Source organism: Watersipora subatra, chromosome 5, assembly GCF_963576615.1.
Source record: "Watersipora subatra chromosome 5, tzWatSuba1.1, whole genome shotgun sequence".
NCBI classification, from domain to species: Eukaryota; Metazoa; Bryozoa; class Gymnolaemata; order Cheilostomatida; family Watersiporidae; genus Watersipora; species Watersipora subatra.
Window position 1 is genome coordinate 32,756,549 of NC_088712.1, and position 24,892 is coordinate 32,781,440.

General features: G+C 37.3%; 2 protein-coding genes across 2 annotated transcripts in view; one reads left to right on the forward strand and one right to left on the reverse strand.

Moving 5' to 3' along the window:
- Positions 1 to 695: 695 nt before the first annotated feature.
- Positions 696 to 16,561, reverse strand: LOC137396682 (solute carrier family 25 member 45-like). Its single transcript, XM_068082997.1, has 9 exons — positions 16,413 to 16,561; positions 15,607 to 15,732; positions 14,737 to 14,801; positions 7,039 to 7,101; positions 5,948 to 6,052; positions 3,082 to 3,211; positions 2,583 to 2,737; positions 1,814 to 1,991; positions 696 to 1,314 (listed from the first exon to the last, which is right to left on the reverse strand). Exons 2-9 carry the CDS (start codon positions 15,692 to 15,694, stop codon positions 1,181 to 1,183), a joined length of 918 nt encoding a protein of 305 aa, XP_067939098.1. The 5' UTR covers positions 15,695 to 15,732; positions 16,413 to 16,561; the 3' UTR covers positions 696 to 1,180.
- Positions 16,562 to 18,705: 2,144 nt separating this feature from the next.
- Positions 18,706 to 24,892, forward strand: part of LOC137396147 (BRISC and BRCA1-A complex member 2-like) — a 29,817-nt gene continuing 23,630 nt past the window's right edge. Inside the window, exons 1-3 of the mRNA XM_068082301.1 lie at positions 18,706 to 18,809; positions 19,066 to 19,142; positions 19,717 to 19,808. Of these exons, the coding sequence (XP_067938402.1) occupies positions 18,709 to 18,809; positions 19,066 to 19,142; positions 19,717 to 19,808 (270 nt within the window). The 5' untranslated portion in view covers positions 18,706 to 18,708. The remainder of the gene's footprint in view (positions 18,810 to 19,065; positions 19,143 to 19,716; positions 19,809 to 24,892) is intronic.

Genomic DNA, 24,892 nt, shown 5'->3' on the forward strand with positions numbered 1-24,892 from the left:
GGATCAATATCCATCAATAGAAACAAAAGTGTTTAACAAGTGAAAGCTTTTTACATTGGTTTGTGAAATAGCCAGTGAGACCAAGTTTGAAATTCAAGCAATGACAAGTTTTGAAGTAGTGGGAAAGCATTTTAGTAGTTTTAAAAAAATATAATGTCTCCCTTAAGGTACCTTAACACAAAAATGATTAACAGAAGTTTCTTCGACGTCAACAAGGTATGTTGTAAATTGAAAAACTGTTGTGGAAGCAGCTTTGTCCCCGTCGCTGACACAAAACTGGTGAAATATTACTAACGATGTTTGTTCACTTTTGGTAGCAGCCATTCACAGAGTACAACCTGGAATTTATCAATAATATGTGGCTATGTTAACAGCGCCGAAAATGCAATCAAATGGAATGAATATCGATGTTGTATTTAGTCGCCTAAAAAGCGAGACATTTTGTGAGATGAACTAAGTCTATGAAAAACCTTAACGCATTGGCAGAATATACTGTAATGGATGGCTGATCGTTACTTTTCATTCAATATTTATAGATTTAAAGTTTAAAAGAGAGACAACTTCACAATTCTAATTACTCACTACAAAGTAGACATCGTTAGAGGAAAGACAAACCTAAATGTGTGCGCAATCAAACCAAGGCAAGGACATTCAGTACATCCAACTGATTTTAATGGAAATCATTATGATTTACAAAGCAAGTGTTTTATTATGACAATGAATTAATAATAAATGGGTTTGAGTAAATAATTAATAGCTGCTTTTGAAATGAGCCTTTAAAAATGGCTGACCTATGAAACAACTTTTACAAATCGGAGTTGTCACCACATCATTTACAGTGCGTTATAAAGAACATATAACGCTATGATGAATAAACATATGCAATCGGAGTTGTCACCACATCATTTACAGTGCGTTATAAAGAACATATAACGCTATGGTGAATAAACATATGCAATCGGAGTTGTCACCACATCATTTACAGTGTATTATAAAGAACATATAACGCTATGATAAATAAACATATGCATGCCAGCCGACCAGCGAGTGAGCATAAGTAGCCTGCTATGTTATGAGTAATAACATAAATTAGAGCAGATCAAAATTTCTGTCACTTAGTAGGTAAACAATGTATTCATAACTGCTTATTACTAGGACTATTTTAGGAAGTTACATGCTGCTAATCGCCATAGCATGACTCATTGGCAGCGTTGCACCATCTCATCATCTGAGAGAATCCAAACAGGGTGACAGAATTAGAAGGAATTCCTCGAATAGATGAAACCAGCATTCCTCTTGTGAAAGCTTTCAGCCCTAAACACAGTGAAAATCAGTAAATCTACATGTATTAACAAGCAGTTATTATCTTACCTTACTTTATCTTAAGAATATGATTATAATAATGCTGAAGATGATAACAACAGTAATGAATATGATAATAATAATGCTGAAGATGATAACAACAGTAATGAATATGATAATAATAAGGCTGAAGATGATAACAACAGTAATGAATATGATGTAATGAATATGGTAATAATATTGTTGATGATATGGACTATAGAATTTTAGAAATCCTTCAGCAGCTGGTGTAAAAAATCTGAGTCCAGCGAAGTTTCTTATTGATGTCAAAAGAGATTAAAAAGCATTTATCAGTTTATCAACAAGTACCTGTTGCTGATGTCTTTGAAAATGATTCTAAAAGTTCTATAAGTTCATTTATTTGAATGCCAAAATATTAAAAAAGAATTTTTTTTAAATAAAAAATAGAAATGGAAATCTTATTTAGTAAAAAGATTACACGAGCTCACACCTTCCTCAGCATACAATGCATTTACAGCATGACTGAATCTCAGTTTGGTCTCACTCGCTTGCATTCTACTTTTCACTACATCGAGAGGCGTCGCTGAAGCCCAAGAAAAGAATCCTGCCAGTCCACCAGCAACCAGCTCTGATACTACATAATGGAAGTCTTGGTCAATCATTTTCTTCTGAAAACAAAAACAGTTACTAATTTATCATGCACCGTAAGCCCACTTGCAAGGGTAGCCCGACAACTCGGCTCTAATATTTGTAAAGGCTTATCTTCATAGGAAACTCAGGCACATAATAATAAGTCTACCGCAATATTAATCTTAAGCTGTGTTAAGGAATCAAAAGTGCTACCAGCTTCATGCTTTCATCTAATTTCTACATAAAATACTCTTCTAAAAAACATGCAGCTTTTAAATATTGTTGTAATTTTTTATTTATTTTTAAAAAATACAACTAGGCAACTTGGTATAATGTATTTTCAGCTTTTAGAAGGATGCGTAATGGGTTAAAATAATGATGGTCTTTGTTCTCATAAATTATGATTAGTTGTGTGGTAAAAACTAAAAACTAAACATACTTTCTGGTTACAAGGCTATGAGAGGGGGATGTATGACTTTACTTAAACATCAACTATGGCGCTAACTAGTTCCTATAAACTACATGAATGAATAAGCCTTGTCCTGATTCTTTAAATATTGCTCTATGATAACAATGTGTATGTTATTAGATGTCAGCAATGAAACATTCATTTATCAATTTAAACTTACTCTGACTGTTTCAAATATGAGCCAGTAAAAGCCCCATGCATAGACATCGCGAGCTGTGCAGGCTGATAGTCCACGAAGAAAGTATGCAGTACCATCTTTTTTCCATAGTTTTATTGTACAGTCTATAGATCCAGAGTATGCCCTCCTCCCTGTATCTGACATATGATACATGTATATGCTATTATAATTTAGTGATGCACCGTGTGCAACTGTTAAAAGAAGTTGTTTTCTCTTGTTAAGCATTCTGCCATTTTGCGATATACACAAGTATGCATTTTCTTTTATAACTTTCGTTCTAAACGCAAAGTAGGCCTATATATTAAATTATTTTGTTTTTATCTAATAATTAGAATACGATTTTGTCGCTTCCAATCTGAGACAGTCCGTTGTAAGTATACATTGCTAATGACCAGTAAGAGAAGACAATTTCCTGTTCAAGAACCAAATGCAGTTAACATGGGCTAAAGTATCATTGTCCAACAAATTTTTACAAGCTTACTTATCTGGTCTTGCAGCTTTATTTTCACCAGTTCAGTTGGGCTTACGACTGGTACCTGAGCTAGCCCTCCGATGCTTCCAAGAAGAAATAGATGGTAATAGTTGAACTTTCCGTTCTCATCAGCTTTACTCTAAAATCAAACCAGCAGCAGTCAGCAACCTTCCGGAGACTTCAAAGGTTTGCCCAGAAGCGCTGAAAAATGATGTGAATGACCGGTTAACTGCAAAAGCACATATTTTTGAGTTTTTGTCTGATGATTTGTTGCTGGCTAAAAGTAAAAAAAATAGCTGAACTTTTTTGCAGTCGCAAAGAACACTGTAAAGTTCTTTTAGTCGAAAAGGTGCTTTATTATAGTTTAAAGGCATTAGACTAATTTTTAAAATCTCTATGTAAAATATTTGCATCAAGACTTTGTAACTAGCAATTGCCAAATATTCTACAAGATGCAGAGCAGTATTTTCAGTATTTTTAAATAATTTTAATACCTCAAGAAATGCTTTTTATAAATTATAGAGCATGAAGAGATAACTACCAACATAGAGAGATAACTACCAACATAGAGAGATAACTACCAACATAGAGAGATAACTACTAACATAAAAAGATAACTACCAACATAAAGAGATAACTACCAACATAGAGAGATAACTACCAACATAAAAATATAACTGCCAACATAAAGAGGTAACTACCAACATAAAGAGATAACTACCAACATAAAGAGATAACTACCAACATAAAGAGATAACTACCAACATAAAGAGATAACTACCAATATAGAGAGATAACTACCAACATAGAGAGATAACTACCAACATAAAGTGATAACTACCAACATAAAGAGATAACTAACAATATAGAGACATAACTACCAACATAAAGAGATAACTACCAACATAAAGAGATAACTACCAATATAGAGACATAACTACCAACATAAAGAGATAACTACCAACATAAAGAGATAACTACCAACATAAAGAGATAACTACCAACATAGAGAGAAAACTACCAACATAAAAAGATAACCGCTAATATAAAGAGATAATTTTTAACATAGGAGATAATTATGAGTTTTTAATAAGCTTGTAATGCTTTTGAAAGCTTGTAATCACATTTCCACATATGTTGCACCTACAACACAGCACAATAAGACATGGTGAACCTTTTGATACCAAATAACTGTAATGTAAATTTTGTTGCGAATCTAAATGCACTTTTAAGTGCAATAATAAATATCTGATCGATTGATTTCATAGCAGACATGCGTTTTTTCTAGTTTTGTTAAACTACATCAAATTTCAATTGCTGTCATGTTTGGCTATGTGGAAATGCTTGTCTATAAGATATAGCTACAGGTAATACTAGTCTATAAGACATAGCTACAGGTAATACTTGTCTATAAGACATAGCAACAGGTAATACTTGTCTATAAGACATAGCAACAGGTAATACTTGTCTATAAGACACAGCTACAGGTAATACTAGTCTATAAGACACAGCTACAGGTAATACTAGTCTATAAGATATAGCTACAGGTAATACTTGTCTATAAAGCATAGCTACAGGTAATACTTGTCTATAAGACACAGCTACAGGTAATACTTGTCTATAAGACATAGCTACAGGTGATACTTGTCTATAAGACACAGCTACAGGTAATGCTTGCCTATAAGATATAGCTACAGGTAATACTAGTCTATAAGACATAGCTACAGGTAATACTTGTCTATAAGACATAACTACAGGTAATACTTGTCTATAAGACATAGCTACAGGTAATATTTGTCTATAAGACACAGCTACAAGTAATACTTTTCTGCAAAACTGTGCCAAATTTGGAATCTGCTCCCAAGCCCCTGCAACATTTAGCCTATGTGTCCATCTACAAACATGACTTATCTATTGGTTATACCTGTTTACAAGATTCAATTAGAGTTATAGTTCATCCGCAAACATTCTGTCTGTGACGTAATCAATCTTATGCAGAAGTCTTGAAAGTCTAATAGATTAAACACAACCGGTGTTCAACCATTTTACCATTTTTTCGGTTTTTATTTTCTAAACAGTATACACACGCTGGAATGCAAGTCTAACGCTTTGGCTAGTGTTTTGCCAGCAAAAGAAATGTGTAAAGATGTCAAATCAGTATATTTAATAACCATTGCAAATAAATATGCTTCAAAGACAGATATTCAAGTGCAGCGTTTAATTCTTCCGATTCTGATTCTTTTGATTCCTAAAGCAAAAAACTTGTCAAAGGGCATGGGTCGAATGACATGGGTCAAAGGCCATGGGTCGAATGACATGGGTCAAAGGCAGGATGACAGGGATGATAGTTGAATGACATGGGTCAAAGGGTATGGGTCGAATGACATGGGTCAAAGGGCATGGGTCGAATGACATGGGTCAAAGGGCATAGGTCGAATGACATGGGTCAAAGGGTATGGGTCGAATGACATGGGTCAAAGGGCATGGGTCGAATGACATGGGTCAAAGGGCATAGGTCGAATGACATGGGTCAAAGGCCATGGGTCGAATGACATGGGTCAAAGGGCATGGGTTGAATGACATGGGTCAAAGGCCATGGGTCGAATGACATGGGTCAATGGGCATGGTAAAACTTTGCAAAAACACGCAATCAAAAGGCAGCTAATTGAACATTTATGTGAGTGACCAATTAGTTTAACAGCACTGCTACGCAGATCAGCAAAAACTGAGTGTAGCGATGCCAATTCCAATCCATAGTAAAAAAATCATTAGCCATATGAACAGGCTCTACAGGCCTTGTGTAGCCTTATAGAGATTGACACTATTTGCTCATATATAATCCATCGTGTATTATCAAACATTAATGCTGACTGACCTGAAAGAAAGTTGTTTTTTGACTGTATTGCACGGCAGCGAAGAACGCTGCATTGACAGCCCCGTATGTGACCAAAGGGTAGGTCAGACCTTTATAGAAGCCCCGCTACAAGTAGAGCATTTTATATATAATGGTGACTCTAGGTCTGACCAAGTTCACATAACTTATTTCTGTAACTAACCACAACTAACAGTTGCTTAGTAACATGTATCACATTTAACTCTCTGTTAATTATTAATAGTATGATACTGTAGTACTGCAATACTATAATGCTATAATATAATATTATTCAAGTACTATAGATACAATACACTGTGGTACTAACAATACACTGTGGTACTAACAATAGCAATACAGTACTATAACATCGTAGGTTAACATTTACTATAACGTAGTATAGTAAATGTTAACCTGTACTTTACTGTTAATGTACTTTAGTGGCATGGTGTCACAGTATGATATTATCCCAAGCACACGTAATACTATTATAAGACCAAATTACTATAGTAACATATTACTATAATGCCATATTACTATAGTAACATATTACTATAGTGCCATATTACTATAGTACCATATTGCTATAGTAACATATTACTATAGTGCCATATTACTATAGTGCCATATTACCCTATTACTATAATACCATATTACTATAATAGTACCATATCAGTATAGTACCATGTTACTATAGTACCATATTACTATAGTACCATATTACTATAGTACCATATTACTATAGTACCATATTACTATGATACCATATTACTATAGTACCATATTTTTATAATGCCATATTACTATATACCCCCTAGTACCATATTGCTACAGTAACATATTACTATAATACCATATTACTATAATACCATATTAATATATTACCATAATACTATAGTGCCATATTACTATAGTGCCATAGCGCTATATTGTCAAAGTACTATGATTCTAAAGTAAGCCACTGTACTAAAGTACTAAAAAATTAAACTAAGGCGTCATGACTGCATCATAGTGGTATTATGTAATACTTTATTTATATAATGAGCAAGCATAAAAGGGTGTGAAAATGAAGCAAAGTGAAATATTTTACTTACAGCTCCATGTTCAGTCCAAACAGATTTCAATAAAGACAGACTTCCTATAGAGGTCCGTGATTTCTACAAAGATCACACTTCTATGTTAATATGGTGACAAGCTAGCTATTGCTTCACCATAAGCACTGTTATTATTATAGCTAGGTAGCTAGGTACTGTATCACAGCTATTATTATAGCTAGGTACTGTATCACAGCATTTGGCTGAAGGTATTTTTCATAGTATGTATGTTTTTCATTTTCAGGTGCATTGTATATTGTGTAATCTGACTTGGTTAATTAAGGAGATTGAACTAGCAAAGATAATGGCTGTCAGACAAAAACATTCAAGTAGAAACTGATCTTTGCCTGATGAAACTGGAAGAAAGGAAAAACTTTGTTATGGTTGTTGTTCATATTGTTATTGTGCATTGGCTGTAGGAAAAATTATTCCTCCACCTACTCATCAGCAACCATCTATAAAGCTATAAGAGATATCTCACCAAGGTCTCTATCTTTAGTAAGAAATCTTCCCAAGGCTCTATAAATACTAAAAAATCTCACCAAGGCTCCTGAATCCTAAATCCTTTATCTTTAGTAAGAAATCTCTACAAGAGCTTATCTATAGTAAGAACTCTTACCAGGGTCTCTATTTATAGTAAAAAATCTCAACAAAGCTTTTATCTACAGTATACATGTATACTAACAAATACTATGGGGCTAGTTGAGACAGCATTGGTGACGCAAATTAAAGTGCTGTTTCAACTAGCACTTTGATATATACCACTTAAAACTGGTATGGTTTTTGTCAAGCTTGTAAAACTATGCTAAAAGCTTTTCTACTAATGTTGTTATCAATTTGTATATTTATGATTTTAAATAAAGCATGGCTTAAACCTACAAAAAAACTAGGAGAGGAAATAAGAATGTTACTACAAAATAACAATGTGCCATTGAATTAATAACTGCCAACAACTTCAGCTTGAGAGAAGCTGCGAAAAAAAGCTGATGCGTGTAAGGATTTGGTATGACCCAATACTGCTACTCAAAGAAACAAACCAGTTGGAGTATATAAGGCTTTATATATTTTGCTCAAATATATTAACAATTTCAGTAAATGCATGCGCAGCAAACAACGACATGAAAGGAGGCTTTATTGTGTTCTGCTGTTCTCTGTTCATTGTGTTCCATTGTTATTATTGCTACAGGCCAGCTCTGCTTCCTTTTCAGGATTGTTGTCTCGGTAACAGGTCAGGCCAGGGGTTCATTGCCAGCTCGATAGCAGGTCGGTTCATTCAATTGCTGGCTCGACAACAGTTCGGTCTCTCATTAGCCAGCTGGGTGGTTGGCCCGGTTTTTTTTATCGTCTAATGGCCAGCCGGTCATGCTTTCAGCCGAGGTGAGGCCAAGATCGAGCCGAGCTGGTTCGAGTTTCTCTCATGTGGGTGAAGCCGAGCTGTCATCCTGACTTCGGCATGGCTGGCTGGCCGTAACATCTTTCCTCGCTTTTGGGCCATGAAAGTTTGGGTCGGGTCGTTCACATTCTCCCCATTAAAGGTCACGGATTTCTATAATATACAGCCTGGAAAGCGATCAGATGCTATATGCTGGAGCTCTAGCTCAGCAACATCTCTGTTCTCTCAATTGAGCCTTCAAATATGCATTAGGTCGGCTATGGTCATGGACACCTTGTCCTCGTACATGCTGTCTTCCGACGAATGCTGGGACTTCTTTTTTTTTCCAGTCATATAACAAGGGGCTGGCACCCCAAAATCTGGGCAAGATTATTTTGAGAAGGGCCTGGTGTTGATGGCAAGATGGATGAGGCTACTGGTGTAGTTGTAGCCTGCTCTTGTCTGAGCTGCAGGATCGGCAGTGAAGCATCTGTTTGGAGCTAACCCAGTTCCTGGTTGATTGGAGTGTTGACCGGCTTTGTTTTTTTTGCTTTTTTCCCTAGAAGCTCATGTCTGTCATTGCTGATTAGCCTTACTTATTGTGCCTCATCAATTTCACGAGCCGGTGTCGTGGAGAGATTGCATGGCTTTATAGATAGGCTCTTTGGCTATTTGCAAGCCTTTAGAGAAGAAAACCATTTTGCCCTGTCAACATGATAAATCATGTTCCCATATTGGTCATGTTCGTGTGCCTCTCGATGCCACATGACCCGGTCTCGCAACATATGCTGCCAATGGCACAAACATGGTGAAATGCTATAAGGCATGCTGTTGATTTTTCTGACACTTGTGACAAAGCTACAGAGACCGCAAGTGTTTGGCTTGACCTTTAAAGTGACTTTCACAATGTCTCGCATGTCCAGTGTTATGTAGCGTTTGGTATTGATAATTGCTTTCTTGCCCGGTGGCTCCTGAATCCATGTGAGTTGAAGCGGGGGTGACTTAGTGGCAGTGGACAGTTTGTTGGTGGTTGGCTCCTTCAACTCAGTCTCCATATTAACCTGAACAACCCAAAAACGGAGCAGAGCAGAGCCTTCTTCACCTTCTCCAATGACTCAGAACTTTAATGAAACCCAAGGAAAAAAATTCACTCAAGCTGAACTGCTGACAACTCTTCTTAGTCTTTTTCTTTGTATGGCTTCATCTTTGTATGGCTCCATAGCAGTTTCCTTAGGTCAGCTCCATAGCAGTCTGCTTAGGTCAGCTCCACAGCAGTCTGCTTAGGTCAGCTCTATAGCAGTCTGCTTAGGTCAGCTCCATAGCAGTCTGCTTAGGTCAGCTCCATAGCAGTCTGCTTAGGTCAGTTCCATAGCAGTCTGCTTAGGTCAGCTCCATAGCAGTCTGCTTAGGCCAGCTCCATAGCAGTCTGCTTAGGTCAGTTCCATAGCAGTCTGCTTAGGTCAGCTCTATAGCAGTCTGCTTAGGCCAGCTCCATAGCAGTCTGCTTAGGTCAGTTCCATAGCAGTCTGCTTAGGTCAGCTCCATAGCAGTCTGCTTAGGTCAGTTCCATAGCAGTCTGCTTAGATCAGCTCCATAGCAGTCTGCTTAGGTCAGCTCCATAGCAGTCTGCTTAGGTCAGCTCCATAGCAGTTTGCTTAGGTCAGCTCTATAGCAGTCTGCTTAGGTCAGCTCTATAGCAGTCTGCTTAGGTCAGCTTTATAGCAGTCTGCTTAGGTCAGTTCCATAGCAGTTTGCTTAAGTCAGCTTTATAGCAGTCTGCTTAGGTCAGTTCCATAGCAGTTTGCTTAGGTCAGCTCCATAGCAGTCTGCTTAGGTCAGCTCCATAGCAGTCTGCTTAGGTCAGCTCCATAGCAGTCTGCTTAGGTCAGCTCCATAGCAGTCTGCTTAGGTCAGCTCGTGTTGGAAGTCTAAGGGCCAACCAAGTGCGATTCGGCATGAGCCATCCTGTTCCAGAAACCGGATGGCTTACAGAAACAGCTTGGTCAAGGTACTCTACATCTCCAGTTTTCTCATCAGTGGATGACACCACTGTCTTGTTTGAGTCTATCGGATTCATGCTCTCACACTCAGCTACAGGCTCCTCATCTGAGGTTAAGAGGCCCTTTAGCTGCTCTTTCTCACTTGCCTCGAAGGGCACTAGCTGGTTAAAAAAATTTTCACAAGAGTTATGTAGCTCACCTTGTTGAGGTTCTACCGTGATAAGGCAGGAGGGCTGTGATCAGCTCTTTAGAGTAATAGCAAGAAAGGTCTAGTGCTGCACTTGTACACTAGCGCTTTAAATTGGAATTGGCCACTTCAATGCTAGCTTTAACTTGTACTATCTCATCAGACATACATATAGGATCGGCTGGTATTAAATTGAAGCACTCTTACTCGCCGTACATATCCTGCTATCTGGTTGTCTGAACCATTTGAGGATTGTGCCAAGTGACTACTAGAGCTGGTTTTTCTACTCCTTGGGGCTAAAATGGTTGTCCTGGAATGCCGAGATCTTCTTCATTAGTGTTTATTTTTTCAGGCTCGGGAGGAGGCGCTTGTATGCTGTGTCTCAGCTACCATGGCTTCAGAGCATCTGGTTTTGGAGTGGTCAACTCCATCATTTCTTCTGGCTGTTTTTGCCTGGCTTAGCTTATTTCATGATAGGGCCTCTTTGAGGCTCTACGGTGGATTGAGTTCATTCCAACTTCCTTGGGCAGGCATGGTGAGGTTTCAGCCAGGCTTCGCTTTAAATAGAGGATTGCTTCTGTCACTTTACCAGATATATGTGGTTAGGCCAGACCTTTATGACCTAGTATAGCCCAACAAAATTGGTTTGCTTGAATTATCTCCCCGCTTTCCTCGCTTGTTTACTTTTCAGACCTAGTCTCTAGAGACATAGAGGAGTGCTTCTCTCGGTCCTTCTGTGTATTCTCTATCTGCGCCTGGCGAAGAGTGGCATGCACTCCTTTGAGCCTTTTGGGTAGCTCCACCACATATGTGTTGGCTAGGACTCAGTGGGTAGAGGATTGCACTCCAGCTGCTCTGACAAATGCAGCTTTTGTCTGAGCATTAGCATGTTGGTCATCTTCCAGTGGTTGAATGTGGCGTACCCCAGTATGCCCTCCTCAGCTGGGGGAGCAGCACACCCCATGTCTCTTGGGCCCTGTTTAGCAGCAGTGCTCTAACTGAGTCACTCAGTTGCCAACTGTTGTGCTTTATTACTCTATTAGCCTGGGGGGTGGTATGAGTTGGTGTGTGACTTCTCCACTTGCCAGAGTTGACACAGCTCAATCATTAGTTGACTCTCAAACTGCACCCCTTGGTCCATGTGAATTTGTTATGGCAATCCCAAGTAGTAAAAGACTCTTTCATCCAGAGTGCTAACTACCACTGGTGCTGTGGCATTTGGGACAGCCAAAGCATCCTGCTATAGGATGAAGTTGTCGATTAATACTAGTATCTACTTGTCACCCTTTGGTGTTGTTCGCAGTAGCCCCACAAAACCTCTGCATGCTTCCGGCTGTCTTTGTCCCACTGCTTCGCGGCTTGTCAAACCGTGCAACTTTTGACCAGTCTCCTCATTGTCACTATCAGTCCTGGACAGTACCAGGTCAGGCAGAGGTGGCTGGTCATTCTGTTGACCCCAGATTGGGCCAAAATGTGTGTTTGCCGCACAGTGGTTTCTCTGACAGCTGGGTAACAGACTATACACTACCCGGGCAAGTCTTAAGGTGAAGTCTGGGCTTCCAACACTCCATCCGGTTGTATTTGGAGGAATGGCAAAATTTTGCGCAATTACAGGAGCTTTTGACCCCCCAGCTTCAGTTGTTTTTTGGTCAACTCCTCTTTCCATAAGAGAGTGTTAGGTACATGGTAGCTACGGGTCTTCAGCTGACGGGTTGTATCTGTCCCAGTTTTTTACCAATGTCACCTTGAGTCTTTACTCGAGCCAGGTTACAAATTTCCAGAGTGGCCTCAGTTGGCCTTGGGTCAACCCCCTTTCCTCGGCTACCACCTTGAGCGAAGCGGTTAACTCAAGTGACCGGCTGTCCCGTGTACGGTTCTGGACAGCCCTGACATTGCTGTTGGGTTTTTCTTAAGCCTGCATGACAAGGGCTGGCCTTCAATTGCAAGTTCCTTATGAGTCTACCATCCTTTAGCTTAATGAGCTCACAGTGCAGGCAGTCTTTGCAGGTCTGCCGGCTCAGCCTATCAGGATTTCTATGGTGTAACCCGAGCCAATGTTTCAGCATATTTTGGAACTCTACCAGGATCTCGTACCATGTGTCACCTGATTGGCCTGTTTCTTTCACCTGCACAGCCAGCCAAGTGAAGCACATCAGTTTGAAGCAAAAACTGCCAACATATAGATACAGTCGGAAGGGCTTTGCACCTTTTACTACCGCTAGCAGCTCTTTCCGTTTGATGCAGTAGTTTTTTTAACAGACGCACAACTGGTCTTGCTGAAGTAGACAATCACCTTTCCTGTTTTGTCCTGGACATTGAACGGTACTGGCACATACACCACACTCACTTGCATCCATATCTAAAATACGCAAGTGACTCAGATTGGGATATGCCAAGATGGGTGCAGAAGAGATGCATTCTTTTAATGCATTAGAGGCAGCCTGATCCTCCTTACTCCATCTCCACTTTTTTCTTTTTTCTGTCAACTTTTGCAAAGACCATGCCATGGCAGCAAAGCTCAACATGTACTGATGATAGCATCCAAACATGCTAAAAAAACCCTGCCACTCTCTGGTCCTCGTGGGGTCTGCCATTTCCAGACCGCCTTGTTGTCCAGGCTTAGTAGCCACCCCTTCTTCACTTACCACATAGTTCAGGTAGCGCACTTGTGACTGGCAAAGCTTGCATTTGGGTGGCTTGAGTCCGACCTCCTTCAGCCAATGGAACACGTCTAATTGGTGCAGGTGTGAATCAAAATCTGGTGCAATGATCATGATTTTATCTAGGAAGAGTAGCAGCATCCACCAATAAAGGCCATACAGCACCTGCTCCATCAGCCTCTGGAAGGCGGCTGAGGCAGAAGTGAGTCCAAACAGCAAGTCTTTCCACTTTCGGTCTCACTCCGGACTGGTACAACCATGTCTTTCACCACCTGCATCTTCCTAGCTAACAGCCACTTTTGTCTATCCGTACAGAAACCTATAAAGTCTATCTAACGGAAACCATAGGCTACTGAACTCCATAGCACACTGGTGAGATACCAGGAATAGAATCTCTAAGATGGTATCTTTGCTGATGTGGCTCACACAAAAACACTCCCGGTCTTAACGTCTTAGAGTTTTATTGAAATGAATAGAATAGATTGGTTCGCGAGACCATGGCTGTCAATCTCTTTGAGCAGGTGCTGCATGCTCTGAAAAAGCCTGCCAAAGAACGATTGTTTTGGGTGCATTGGGTGTTGATCAAAAACTAGATGGACAACTCATCTACACGTAACTTCCCTGAGCAGAAGTAGTTTGTGGAATGGAGTCAGGAAACTTAGCTGATGGCAACTACATTACCTACCACTGTTTATAAGATATTTTAAATCTTCAACCAATGCAAAAAACAAGCAGTAAAAATGGTTTTTAGCATTTTGTGTTTTTACTATTTTTTAAATTTTCAAATATTTTAATGATGCATTGGTTGGGCACATACCGTAATAAACACCTTGATTTATAAATTAGATTGATAAATGTCATATATGTTAAATAAAAATTAATTTTCTGGAAAAAAAACTTTTTATTTCTCGGGCATTCATCTAGTCGTTAATTAGAATAAGAGCCATGTCTGTCTGTCCATCTGTTCAAAGCACCGCTACGAGCTTTGGAGAAAAGATTGCCTAGCAAAGGAATTGAACTTGCAGTCAAGCACACCTCCATCTACATCGCTCGATCATATTCCCACAGCTAAGAATAATAATATGTTCACAGAGTTATTACTTATGATGAACTTTCATAGCGCGCGAGACTGTCAGCGTACTAGTCTGTCCACAGCTATGGTTTAAGGAGAAAATATTGCATCATGCCGGATTCAAAATTCTGGCATTCAGCCTAGTAGTCCGACATAAAAACATTTCCCCTTGCTCACTGTTAGACATGAACATGAGTATTGTCAAAGGTTGCATGAGTAAATGTCAAAGTGGACTGTCAAAGTACCAACAACAATATTAGTACCAACGCTAATGATAATAATAACAATAATTATACCAATGCATGTCAAAACTAAAAGTTTTACCTTGTCTTTTTATAATATTTACAATAATAATGTAATTTCCGTATAATTCAAACGTAAACTATGGATATTATCTGCAGACGTACTGTTTGAGTTTGTTGCAGGGTTTTCACGGTATCCAAAGGGTGTCCCGCCAAAACACCAGCTCCTCCTACAATGAACACAAGCTGAGATTAACTAAAAATATTATATAAGTTTTATACAGAAAGTTTAAAGAGAATTTGGTGTAATTTTTTTTTATGCAGCATTCAAATAGTTCCGTCATATCTCAGAGACTCATGTTTCAGTTTAGCCAGAGAGACCTCAGGTGAGTTACTCAGGTCAATAATATCAATGGCCCCTTTCTTGTCTAAAATGAGGCCATTATTTTTTGACACCGCATTACTTGCAGAGCTTTGAGCAAAAACTCATTTCTATCTACATAGGTGCCTACATGATATTGCTGAAAGTGAAACTTTTCAATGACAATGTATTAGCTACTGACTTTAGCAGTGAAACTACATTAGGTACTGACTTTAGCAGTGAAACTACATTAGGTACTGACTTTAGCAGTGAAACTACATTAGGTACTGACTTTAGCAGTGAAACTACAGTAGGTACTGACTTTAGCAGTGAAACTACATTAGGTACTGACTTTAGCAGTGAAACTACATTAGGTACTGACTTTAGCAGTGAAACTACATTAGGTATTGGCTTTAGCAGTGAAACTTCATTAGGTACTGACTTTAGCAGTAAAATTACATTAGGTACTGACTTTAGCAGTGAAACTACATTAGGTTCTGACTTTAGCAGTGAAATTACATTAGGTACTGACTTTAGCAGTGAAACTACATTAGGTACTGACTTTAGCAGCAAAACTACAAAATAATATCAAGTCGTTAAAACTAGCTTATTTTTAAAACTGCCTTCAGCAAAGAGTAAGAATTTTGTAGCAACAATAATACAGGTATACCCACCAGCTATCCATCCAGCAAAGAAAGCTTGTCCAGCCAAAAGCCAACCAGGTGGGGCAACATTTCTGACTGAGCCACTATCACTAGACATCTTATTCGCTGACTTCGCTGACTAGAGCATTTTAGATGCTGTGAAAAGAGAAATAGACCTCTGCATAGTTTAGGTTCAACCAACATGACTAACTGTTAGATGATCTATTGCATTGTTAAACTTACATTGTTACTTGGCATAAAGTAAAACAAATTGAGCAGTTTTTCAATTAAACATGCAGGTGGAGGGCGATACTAGAATCGTATGCCATATAATAGTTAACCATTAGCTGGCAGCCATTGGCAAGTCTGTTGAGATAGGAGATATACAACATGCTGTATATAGACCTATTTATATTCAACTTTACGTAATATGCAAGTATAATCATTTTCAATAAATCTATGCAAATACATGACTAGATAGCAAATACCACTTTATTGGCAACAATTTCATTTCAAACAGAAAAATTACTGTATGCAGGCTGTATGCAGGCTGTATGCAGGATATATGCAGGTTGTATGCAGGTTGTATGCAGATTGTATGCAGGTTGTATGCAGGATGCATGCATGTTGTATGCAGGTTGTATGCAGGTTGTATGCAGGTTGTATGCAGTTTGTTCATATCAGCTGAGTTAAAATGAGTTGAATACCTGTAACTGTCATGTAAAAATGAGAACACAAGCCATGGCATGTGAATATCAAAGAAAGCTGAGGAAGACCTTATACAAGCCTAAATAAAAGTAAATCAAAATGTATTTTTACTACTTAATAGTGCTTACTGGTGCTCTTCTCTCTTGTATCCTCTTCGCATTAGATATGATAATATTACGGCCTTGTTTATGTCTCCATGTCATCCATTCACAAGGGACTGAATATAGGTCGGCAATATCTTTCTTATCTGAACTTAACCAGAACTGAAGGGATAAGGGTAATTACTGTGTTTAGATTGACAAAGGAGAGATATGAGTGGGCAGTAATAGCCAGTAGCGATAACTGCTGCTACTACTACATAATACCACAGAGTTGCTGAGCATAGTGGGTTTTGATTTAATTGAAGTACCATAAACCTTTTTTAATGTATTTTCAATCTGTCAATCAGGCTTAGAAGTTTTGGAGAGTTGCATAGCGACAGAACTGCCAGACAGCACTTGGCGAGTGCAGTTCTCAGTTTAGTGTAAACATATGTAATTTGCTCATTGATCCATACTGATAATTGTGTTAATCCATTGTTACCAAATAAACCTGATGCAGAAATTTAAAGACAATGAAATTGATCTACCTATAAATGGCATTACTTGCATAAAGTAGGTGCACAAATAACAATGCTTAGCAACCATTGTAATGCTAAACTTTATCATTACCGAAAATTAATTTTTGTAAAAAAGATCAATGATATACAGCCCCCAATGGGGGGCTGTATATCATTGAAAAGATTGACTTTTGTTTTAATTTTTTCACTATTTTTGTGGTAGGGCATTATATCAACTTTTGAAAAAGCTATTGAGCATAAAGTATTTTGCTATGCTACCAACAGACCTGCCAACCCAAAAGTGGGGCAATGCGTGAGATTTGGTTTTGGGGCAATTGATGTATCAATGATATTATATATAAAAGTGTGGAAATTAGGGCAAAAATCTCACGCATTTTCATTTTTTCTTTGGGGTGATTGCGTGAGAGTTGGCAGGTATGGCTACCAATGCAAAAAATTTAAAAACATTTCCGAATAGATGTACTAGCTGCTTTCAAAAGAGTTATTTTTTTTCCTCTGTTGTCCATGTAGCATAAATTGCCTTTGAACTGGAGACTGATTTTATCGATTTAGAGTTGGTTTCTCTTGGTTTTAACCATCGGATTGTGATAAAACAGATAAGACAGAATTATCTCCGCTATAGAAATAGTGGTTGAAAGCGCAGTTGAAATCGTTATTCCGCTACTAAAAGGTTATATACAACTGTAAGCGGGCCAAGTTCGACCATTTTTGACGAAAAGGTTTTCACAAAGAATTAATGTCGGTTACATTTTTTAATTAACCTTATTGCTAAAATTTCATAGGACAGGCTCGATATGAACCTAAATTTACTTTAACTTACACTTTTATTGCACGAATATGTTATTGTTATGTCATGTCAGATGTTATTGTTATCTACATGTCAGATAAGAGCAAATACAGGGATCGAGAGTTTAGCTAAACGGCGAAAAGATATTAGGTGTGCATTTTATTTAAAAGCAGGGGAAAGGAACTTTACGGTCCCTAATTTTAAAAATATTATCAAGCACCACAACACTCGACAAAAAGCAGGTCTGTTTGTGCCAACAATCCGGACAAATACGTTTTTTAATTTTTTTTTGGCCGAGAACAACTCGAGACCTGAGAGGTTTTTAGTAAAGAATTTTTGTAATAAAAGAGTTCCCACACCTTTCCTTCTTTCTAGAAGGGTGTAGTGGGAAAATTTTAGATTAGATTGTTAGGATCGGTGACAACTTCGAGCATTTCATCGCTACATTGCAACAATAAGTTTTAACATGGCATACAAACGAGCGAAGTTATCTAAGGAACTGTTGTCTGTTATATATAACAAAGTTTGCCAGTATAACGTTTTGGGAAATGCTTCGTGCTAGTATTGGTATTTGCCATATTTTATAGCTTATGTAATCAGTGTATACACCGGCGTCTACCTGTTGATATATCATCCTAGGCCTACTAATTTTCAAGGTTTTTTAAACTTAAAAATGAAGACAGAAAAGTAATGTACGAATACTTCGCGTGGTGTTAATCTATTATTCTCTGTAACTACTTAAGTTGATCGATTTTTTTAAATAGCTGCGCTGTTGCTTGTTCAATAAAAGCAATAAATGACAGTACAATAAATGGTCAACTTTTGCGAAAATTTTGTTTCAAAAGTGGATTATCAGTGTATGCGCATGATTGTCAGCTTTAATCTGAGCTCATAACTAACATCTTACAATTGCTTATGCTTTGAAAATCTCATTAATCAATAGCACACCTAATCATTGTCTCATAAGTAGGTGGTCGCGCAATTTATACAGGATGTATCAATTCGTTTTAGCTTCAAGATGATTCCAGCATGGCTTATGAAATATATTCATGTTTTAACAACAGAGAAGAAGCTTGGACTTAGCCATTCATCATGTACAGTAGCTAGTATCAAACCGGGGTAACTTAAATTTTAATTTGTTACAATGGTTGCTACATAGTTAAGTTTGATTAAATGTCTTGAATTTAAGCTTTAAACAGCTGAAAAAGGAAAATTGTTTGTATACCTAACTTTCACCTTGTGTTCATTTCTGTACAACTTGTATTGTGAACCTAACAAATCACATATCTTAAGCTAAGCCTCTATATTCCATGATTCTCAGTGTAACTTATTAATCCATTAGTTTTTGATCTTTGACCATAGAATGTACTTTTAGCGGAGGATGGGCACCTGTGCAGGCGCCTCAGGATACCTTTATCTTGCATGTGCCGTATGCGACGGACACTCTGAAATGTAAGCTAGACATTTAGACTGCAATCTTAAACATTCTGTCTTATTATTTGTAAAATAAAAAAAATTCATTTTCAGTGGCTAATATTCACTAATGATTAAAAATAAATGTTGAACGCGTAAGTGGTGAACTCACTGATTAAAGTTACCATGTAGTCTTGTAAAGAGAATAAATATGAGATGTAAGATAAGACGAGGACATTAGCATTGCATTGTCATGATTTGTCATCATTTAGGAGTGATATTATTGTTATAGATATAGCGGGTCAAAAGCTGCATTGAGGAGTGATATTATTGTTATAGATATAGCGGGTCAAAAGCTGCATCGAGGAGGGATATTATTGTTATAGATATAGCGGGTAAAAGGCTACATTGAGGAGTGATATTATTGTTATAGATATAGCGGGTCAAAAGCTGCATTGAGGAGTGATATTATTGTTATAGATATAGCGGGTCAAAAGCTGCATCGAGGAGTGATATTATTGTTATAGATATAACGGGTCTTTTAACACTACGCTGATCCAATATGCTTCTTATTTCTTATAGTTTACTGACTAGTTATTGTATATTAATTTAGGGCTGGTCATGTTTGATAGTGGATATCCAGAGTTCCCTCCTGATTTTATCTTTGACTGTCAAGATTTTCTGCCGGATCTGAGTGACTTAGACGTAAGTAACATAAGCTGACGTAAGTAAAATGTTTTGTGAAAATTAACAAGTAAACTTTTATTGGAAATTTTTTACCCATTGGAGACGTACGATTCCTTCTGGCTGACAACATTCAGGGGAGTTTGGTTAATGACTTCGGTGTTTTCTCTTTTCATGTTAACTTACATGGGAATATGACTGATGATAGATACTTGCTCATCTAAATGTTGTAGTAAATCTAAGTCTTCTCTACAGCTGGAACTTTAATTGTTAAAATTATCGGCTTTCATTTGTTTATTATCTGTTTATTATCTTGGGTGATTATACCAGTATGCATGATTTGTGATGTATTTTTGGTTTGACTTGATCTTGGTTATGGCATGGTAATCGTATTCATCCTAAAACTCGATATCGCTCTTCTAATATTCATTCTCTTTTATGTAGAGTCTTGCGGTTTTTATATGAGGTAATTCCATTTCATGTCTTGTAACCAAGTTCTTTATCAATATTGGCACTGCTGAATATAGTACTACTAAGGTATCTGGAAGTTGCAAAGGTAAAAAACAGCTTGCTTACTGTCAGGATATATATGGGTTCTGTCAGGATATATATGGGTTCTGTCAGGATATATATGAGTTCTGTCAGGATATATATGGGTTCTGTCAGGATATATATGGGTTCTGTCAGGATATATATGGGTTCTGTCAGGATATATATGGGTTCTGTCAGGATATATATGGGTTCTGTCAGGATATATATGGGTTCTGTCAGGATATATATGGGTTCTGTCAGGATATATATGGGTTCTGTCATTCTGTTTTTATGTTTATTTTGAGTCTGAATTGTAATGGTGTTCTGAAACAAAGATGGTTTCAGGCTTGGCTGTAGGTTTTAATTTCTTTGAGCGGAACTTGCTTAAATGTGATTTATATTTGAGTCAATGAAGTAGAAAAAGGTTGCTTTAGTGTCTGGTTTGTATGTAGGATACTTCACAAGGTAAGAATAGAATTGATACCAAGATACAGCTTGCTTTTACACCATTTTTACTTCAAGTTTATTTGAAGCTTGATTTGCCAGAACTATGTGAGTCTGCATTCTATCATTAGAGAAATCTGAGGTTTATCATTGTGTCAGTACAGCCGAACATCTTCAGAGCTCACCATATACCTTGTTTTGAGACCAATTCAAAAACTATGGTGGGATCAATAAAAAGGGTGTACAAAGGTTTATTTTGTCTCAGACATTTGCCCTGTACTAGAAGGCTGAACACAACATCTTTTGCACTTTTACTTTTCATGAAAACTACATTATGCTTCAGGCAATGCATTTGGCGATACCACTTGATCGATTTTGTTGAAGGATGCATGCCATTTTTCAGCAACAAATAGCACCTCGATATTTTCCACTGCTTTTATGATCTTCTTTCTTAACTATGTACGTATATATAGTGTTGGCATCTTTCTTATTATCAAGCATTTCCTCTTTTTTCATAAGTTCAATCAGTTGGAATAATAGTGGGTCTCTTAGAACCTTTTACCACCTACTTCCATATTTCTGCTATATCTCCTGGTGATACCTGGCTAGTACCTTATTTTTTTATATTCAGTAGCAGACCTTCCATATTTCTGCTATATTTCTTGATGATACATGGCCAGTACCTTATTTATTATGTTCGGTAGCAGACCTTCCAAATTTCTGCTATATTTCCTGATGATACCTGGCCAGTACCTTATTTTTTTATATTCAGTAGCAGACCTTCCATATTTCTGCTATATCTCCTGATGATACCCGGCCAGTACCTTATTTATTATGTTCAATAGCAGACCTTCCATATTTCTGCTATATCTCCTGATGATACCCGGCCAGTACCTTATTTATTATGTTCAGTAGCAGACCTTCCATATTTCTGCTATATCTCCTGATGATACCCGGCCAGTATCTTATTTATTATGTTCAATAGCAGACTCTTCAAAGTTATTAATCGTTCAGTGATTTCCACTCCCACATTATTTTCAGCCAATCATTCCTTTATTTTTTCGTCAAGCTCCTTTTAAATATTGTTGTTTTTCAGTGTAGCAATATTTAGTTTTTTGATGGTTTTCATTGGGTCTTTTGTTGGACAGTGATTGGGATCTTTAAACAAACCATGTTGGTATTTGTAGAGCAATTAGCGCCAATGAACACAAAGATGTCTAAAACATCTCTTCAGTCCACTTCTTTTGTAGTTACATTGTCTAGTTACTCTCGTAGATGCCATTGCTTACATTTTTGGCGTATTCAGCTGTTTTATGATGATATGCCTGTTTGAAGATTGTGTTAATGTTGATGAAGTTGTACTCTTAGCAGAATGCAAGTAAAATTAAATCTTCCCAATCCTTCATGTCCAATCACATCTTGTCAACTTTCATGATCAAATCCAATCTAGGCATTACAGTCGTCTATCATGACTAACTTATCTGTACTAGGAATGGTTTTTATCAAACGGCTCAACAGGTTGTATAAGTTTTTCTCGGTGTTTTGAATTTTTTTTATAGTTAGTTCATAGTCAAAAATGCATGCATTGCTTGTCAGCATCAAGCATGAAATCATGACCCCAAGACCCACGGCAGTTGGATCCCTATACTATTTGCTGGTTATGTTATTACTCATGGTGACACTACCTTCAGCCTCCTTCCATTAGGGCTTTCTTTTTGACACTTCAGAAGTTCTATATCTAGAAGTTCTATAACTGGAAGTTCTATATCTGGAAGTTCTATATCTAGAAGTTCTATAACTAGAAGTTCTATATCTAGAAGTTCTATATCTAGAAGTTCTATATATATCTAGAAGTTCTATAACTAGAAGTTCTATATCTAGAAGTTCTATAACTAGAAGTTCTATATCTAAAAGTTCTATAGCTAGAGGTTCTATAACTAGAAGTTCTATATCTTCAAGTTCTATATCTGGAAGTTCTATATCTAAAAGTTCTATAGCTAGAGGTTCTATAACTAGAAGTTCTATAACTTCAAGTTCTATATCTGGAAGTTCTATATGTAGAAGTTCTATATCTAGAAGTTACTAGATATAGAAGTTCTATATCTGGAAACGTCTCCACATTTTATTCTATAATCTGAAGACTGTAATTTATCATGTTTCCTTTGCTTCCTCACCTACTTTTTACCCAGTTTTGTAGTCGGAACATACACCATAATTTCTAGGTCAAGTTACACTTGATCATCTTAGGTCAAGTTACACTCATCCCTATTTAAAAACTACTAATGCAAAAAGCAGTTGAAATGTGTCCAGCGGGCAGTAACTGACTCATGGCTATGCACTCTTTGATGCATGGCTACTTCACATCTTCTGGGAGTCTCTCGTTCTAAGTACTATGTTCTGTGAGGATATAGGCGATCATGGTTTTCCTCAACTTTCTATAACTATGACATTTCTTTGCAGGTTTCAGCAGTAGTTTCCCATTACCTGCTGTTGGGTGTTTTTATTGAGACATCTCTAGCTGGCTGCTGGCCTTTGTCTTGCAGGGGAGCACCTCTGCCCTTCATCAGGTTTTGCTTTTACTCCTGCAGGGTTGCTAGCCACCTCCCTCATCTTCGCTGGAGCGCAGATGGGGAGCCGGTTTAGTCGCCGACGAACTGACCAGATTCGGCGCAGAAAAACTTTTGGTTAGATTTCCTTCCTAACACCACCAATGGTTCTTATGTGATTCAAACAATTGACTTATTGATCATAACCCAGCGCCCTGACCACTGAACTAAGGCTGCCCCCTTGGGATTCTGGGAGTCTGCTTTAAATATTTGTCAGATATTTATATGACATTGTGCTGCTATAACTGTAGAAAAGATGTTGGATATGGAAGACCATTTCATGAGTAATAATTGGTCAAAACACTACACTTGAGGGTAGAGACACTACATATGAGGGTCAAAACATTACATATGAGGATAAAAACACTATATATGAGCGTTAAAACACTACATATATGGGTCAAAACACTACATATAGTTCTCAAAACTTTACATATGATGATGGTCAAAACATTACATGAGTGTCAACACACTACTACATATTGCTTGAACTCTACTCACTGTTAGAGGTTTACTACTCCAAGCCATTCATTTCCTGTAAATAATGATAGCTAAATAATTATGGTGTCATTGTAAGGATGTTGCAGACTGCTAAGACAATTGCACACTTTTACAGTTTGTAGTTTTAAATTCATGAATTGCAGTTCCTAATTGTTTTAAAATCATTTTAGATTGTTATAGGACAATATTAGACTTGCAAAGTTCTCTCAAATCATTTTAGATTGCTATAGGATAATATTAAACTTGCAAAGTTCTCTCAAATCATTTTAGATTGCTATAGGACAATATTAGACTTGCAAAGTTCTCTCAAATCATTTTAGATTGCTACAGGACAATATTAGACTTGCTAAGTTCTCTCAAATCATTTTAGATTGCTATAGGACAATATTAGACTTGCAAAGTTCTCTCAAATCATTTTAGATTGCTATAGGACAATATTAGACTTGCTAAGTTCTCTCAAATCATTTTAGATTGCTATAGGACAATATTAGACTTGCTAAGTTCTCTCAAATCATTTTAGATTGCTATAGGACAATATTAAACTTGCAAAGTTCTCTCAAATCATTTTAGATTGCTATAGGACAATATTAGACTTGCTAAGTTCTCTCAAATCATTTTAGATTGCTATAGGACAATATTAGACTTGCTAAGTTCTCTCAAATCATTTTAGATTGCTATAGGACAATATTAGACTTGCAAAGTTCTCTCAAATCATTTTAGATTGCTATAGGACAATATTAGACTTGCTAAGTTCTCTCAAATCATTTTAGATTGCTATAGGACAATATTAGACTTGCAAAGTTCTCTCAAATCATTTTAGATTGCTATAGGACAATATTAGACTTGCAAAGTTCTCTCAAATCATTTTAGATTGCTATAGGACAATATTAGACTTGCAAAGTTCTCTCAAATCATTTTAGATTGCTATAGGACAATATTAGACTTGCAAAGTTCTCTCAAATCATTGTAAAGTCATTTTCCACTTTTGGCAAAAGATTTAAACTATGTAAGATGATTGCAGAA

What these genes read in the sequence shown, in the direction of transcription:
- LOC137396682 (XM_068082997.1), bottom strand. Translation starts at nt 15,694, where the DNA reads ATGTCTAGTGATAGTGGCTCAGTCAGAAATGTTGCCCCACCTGGTTGG. An exon ending in CTTTGCTGGATGGATAGCTG is followed by an intron (nt 14,802 to 15,606) that starts GTGGGTATACCT and finishes TGTTCATTGTAG; the next exon opens with GAGGAGCTGGTGTTTTGGCG. An exon ending in CCCTGCAACAAACTCAAACA is followed by an intron (nt 7,102 to 14,736) that starts GTACGTCTGCAG and finishes TGATCTTTGTAG; the next exon opens with AAATCACGGACCTCTATAGG.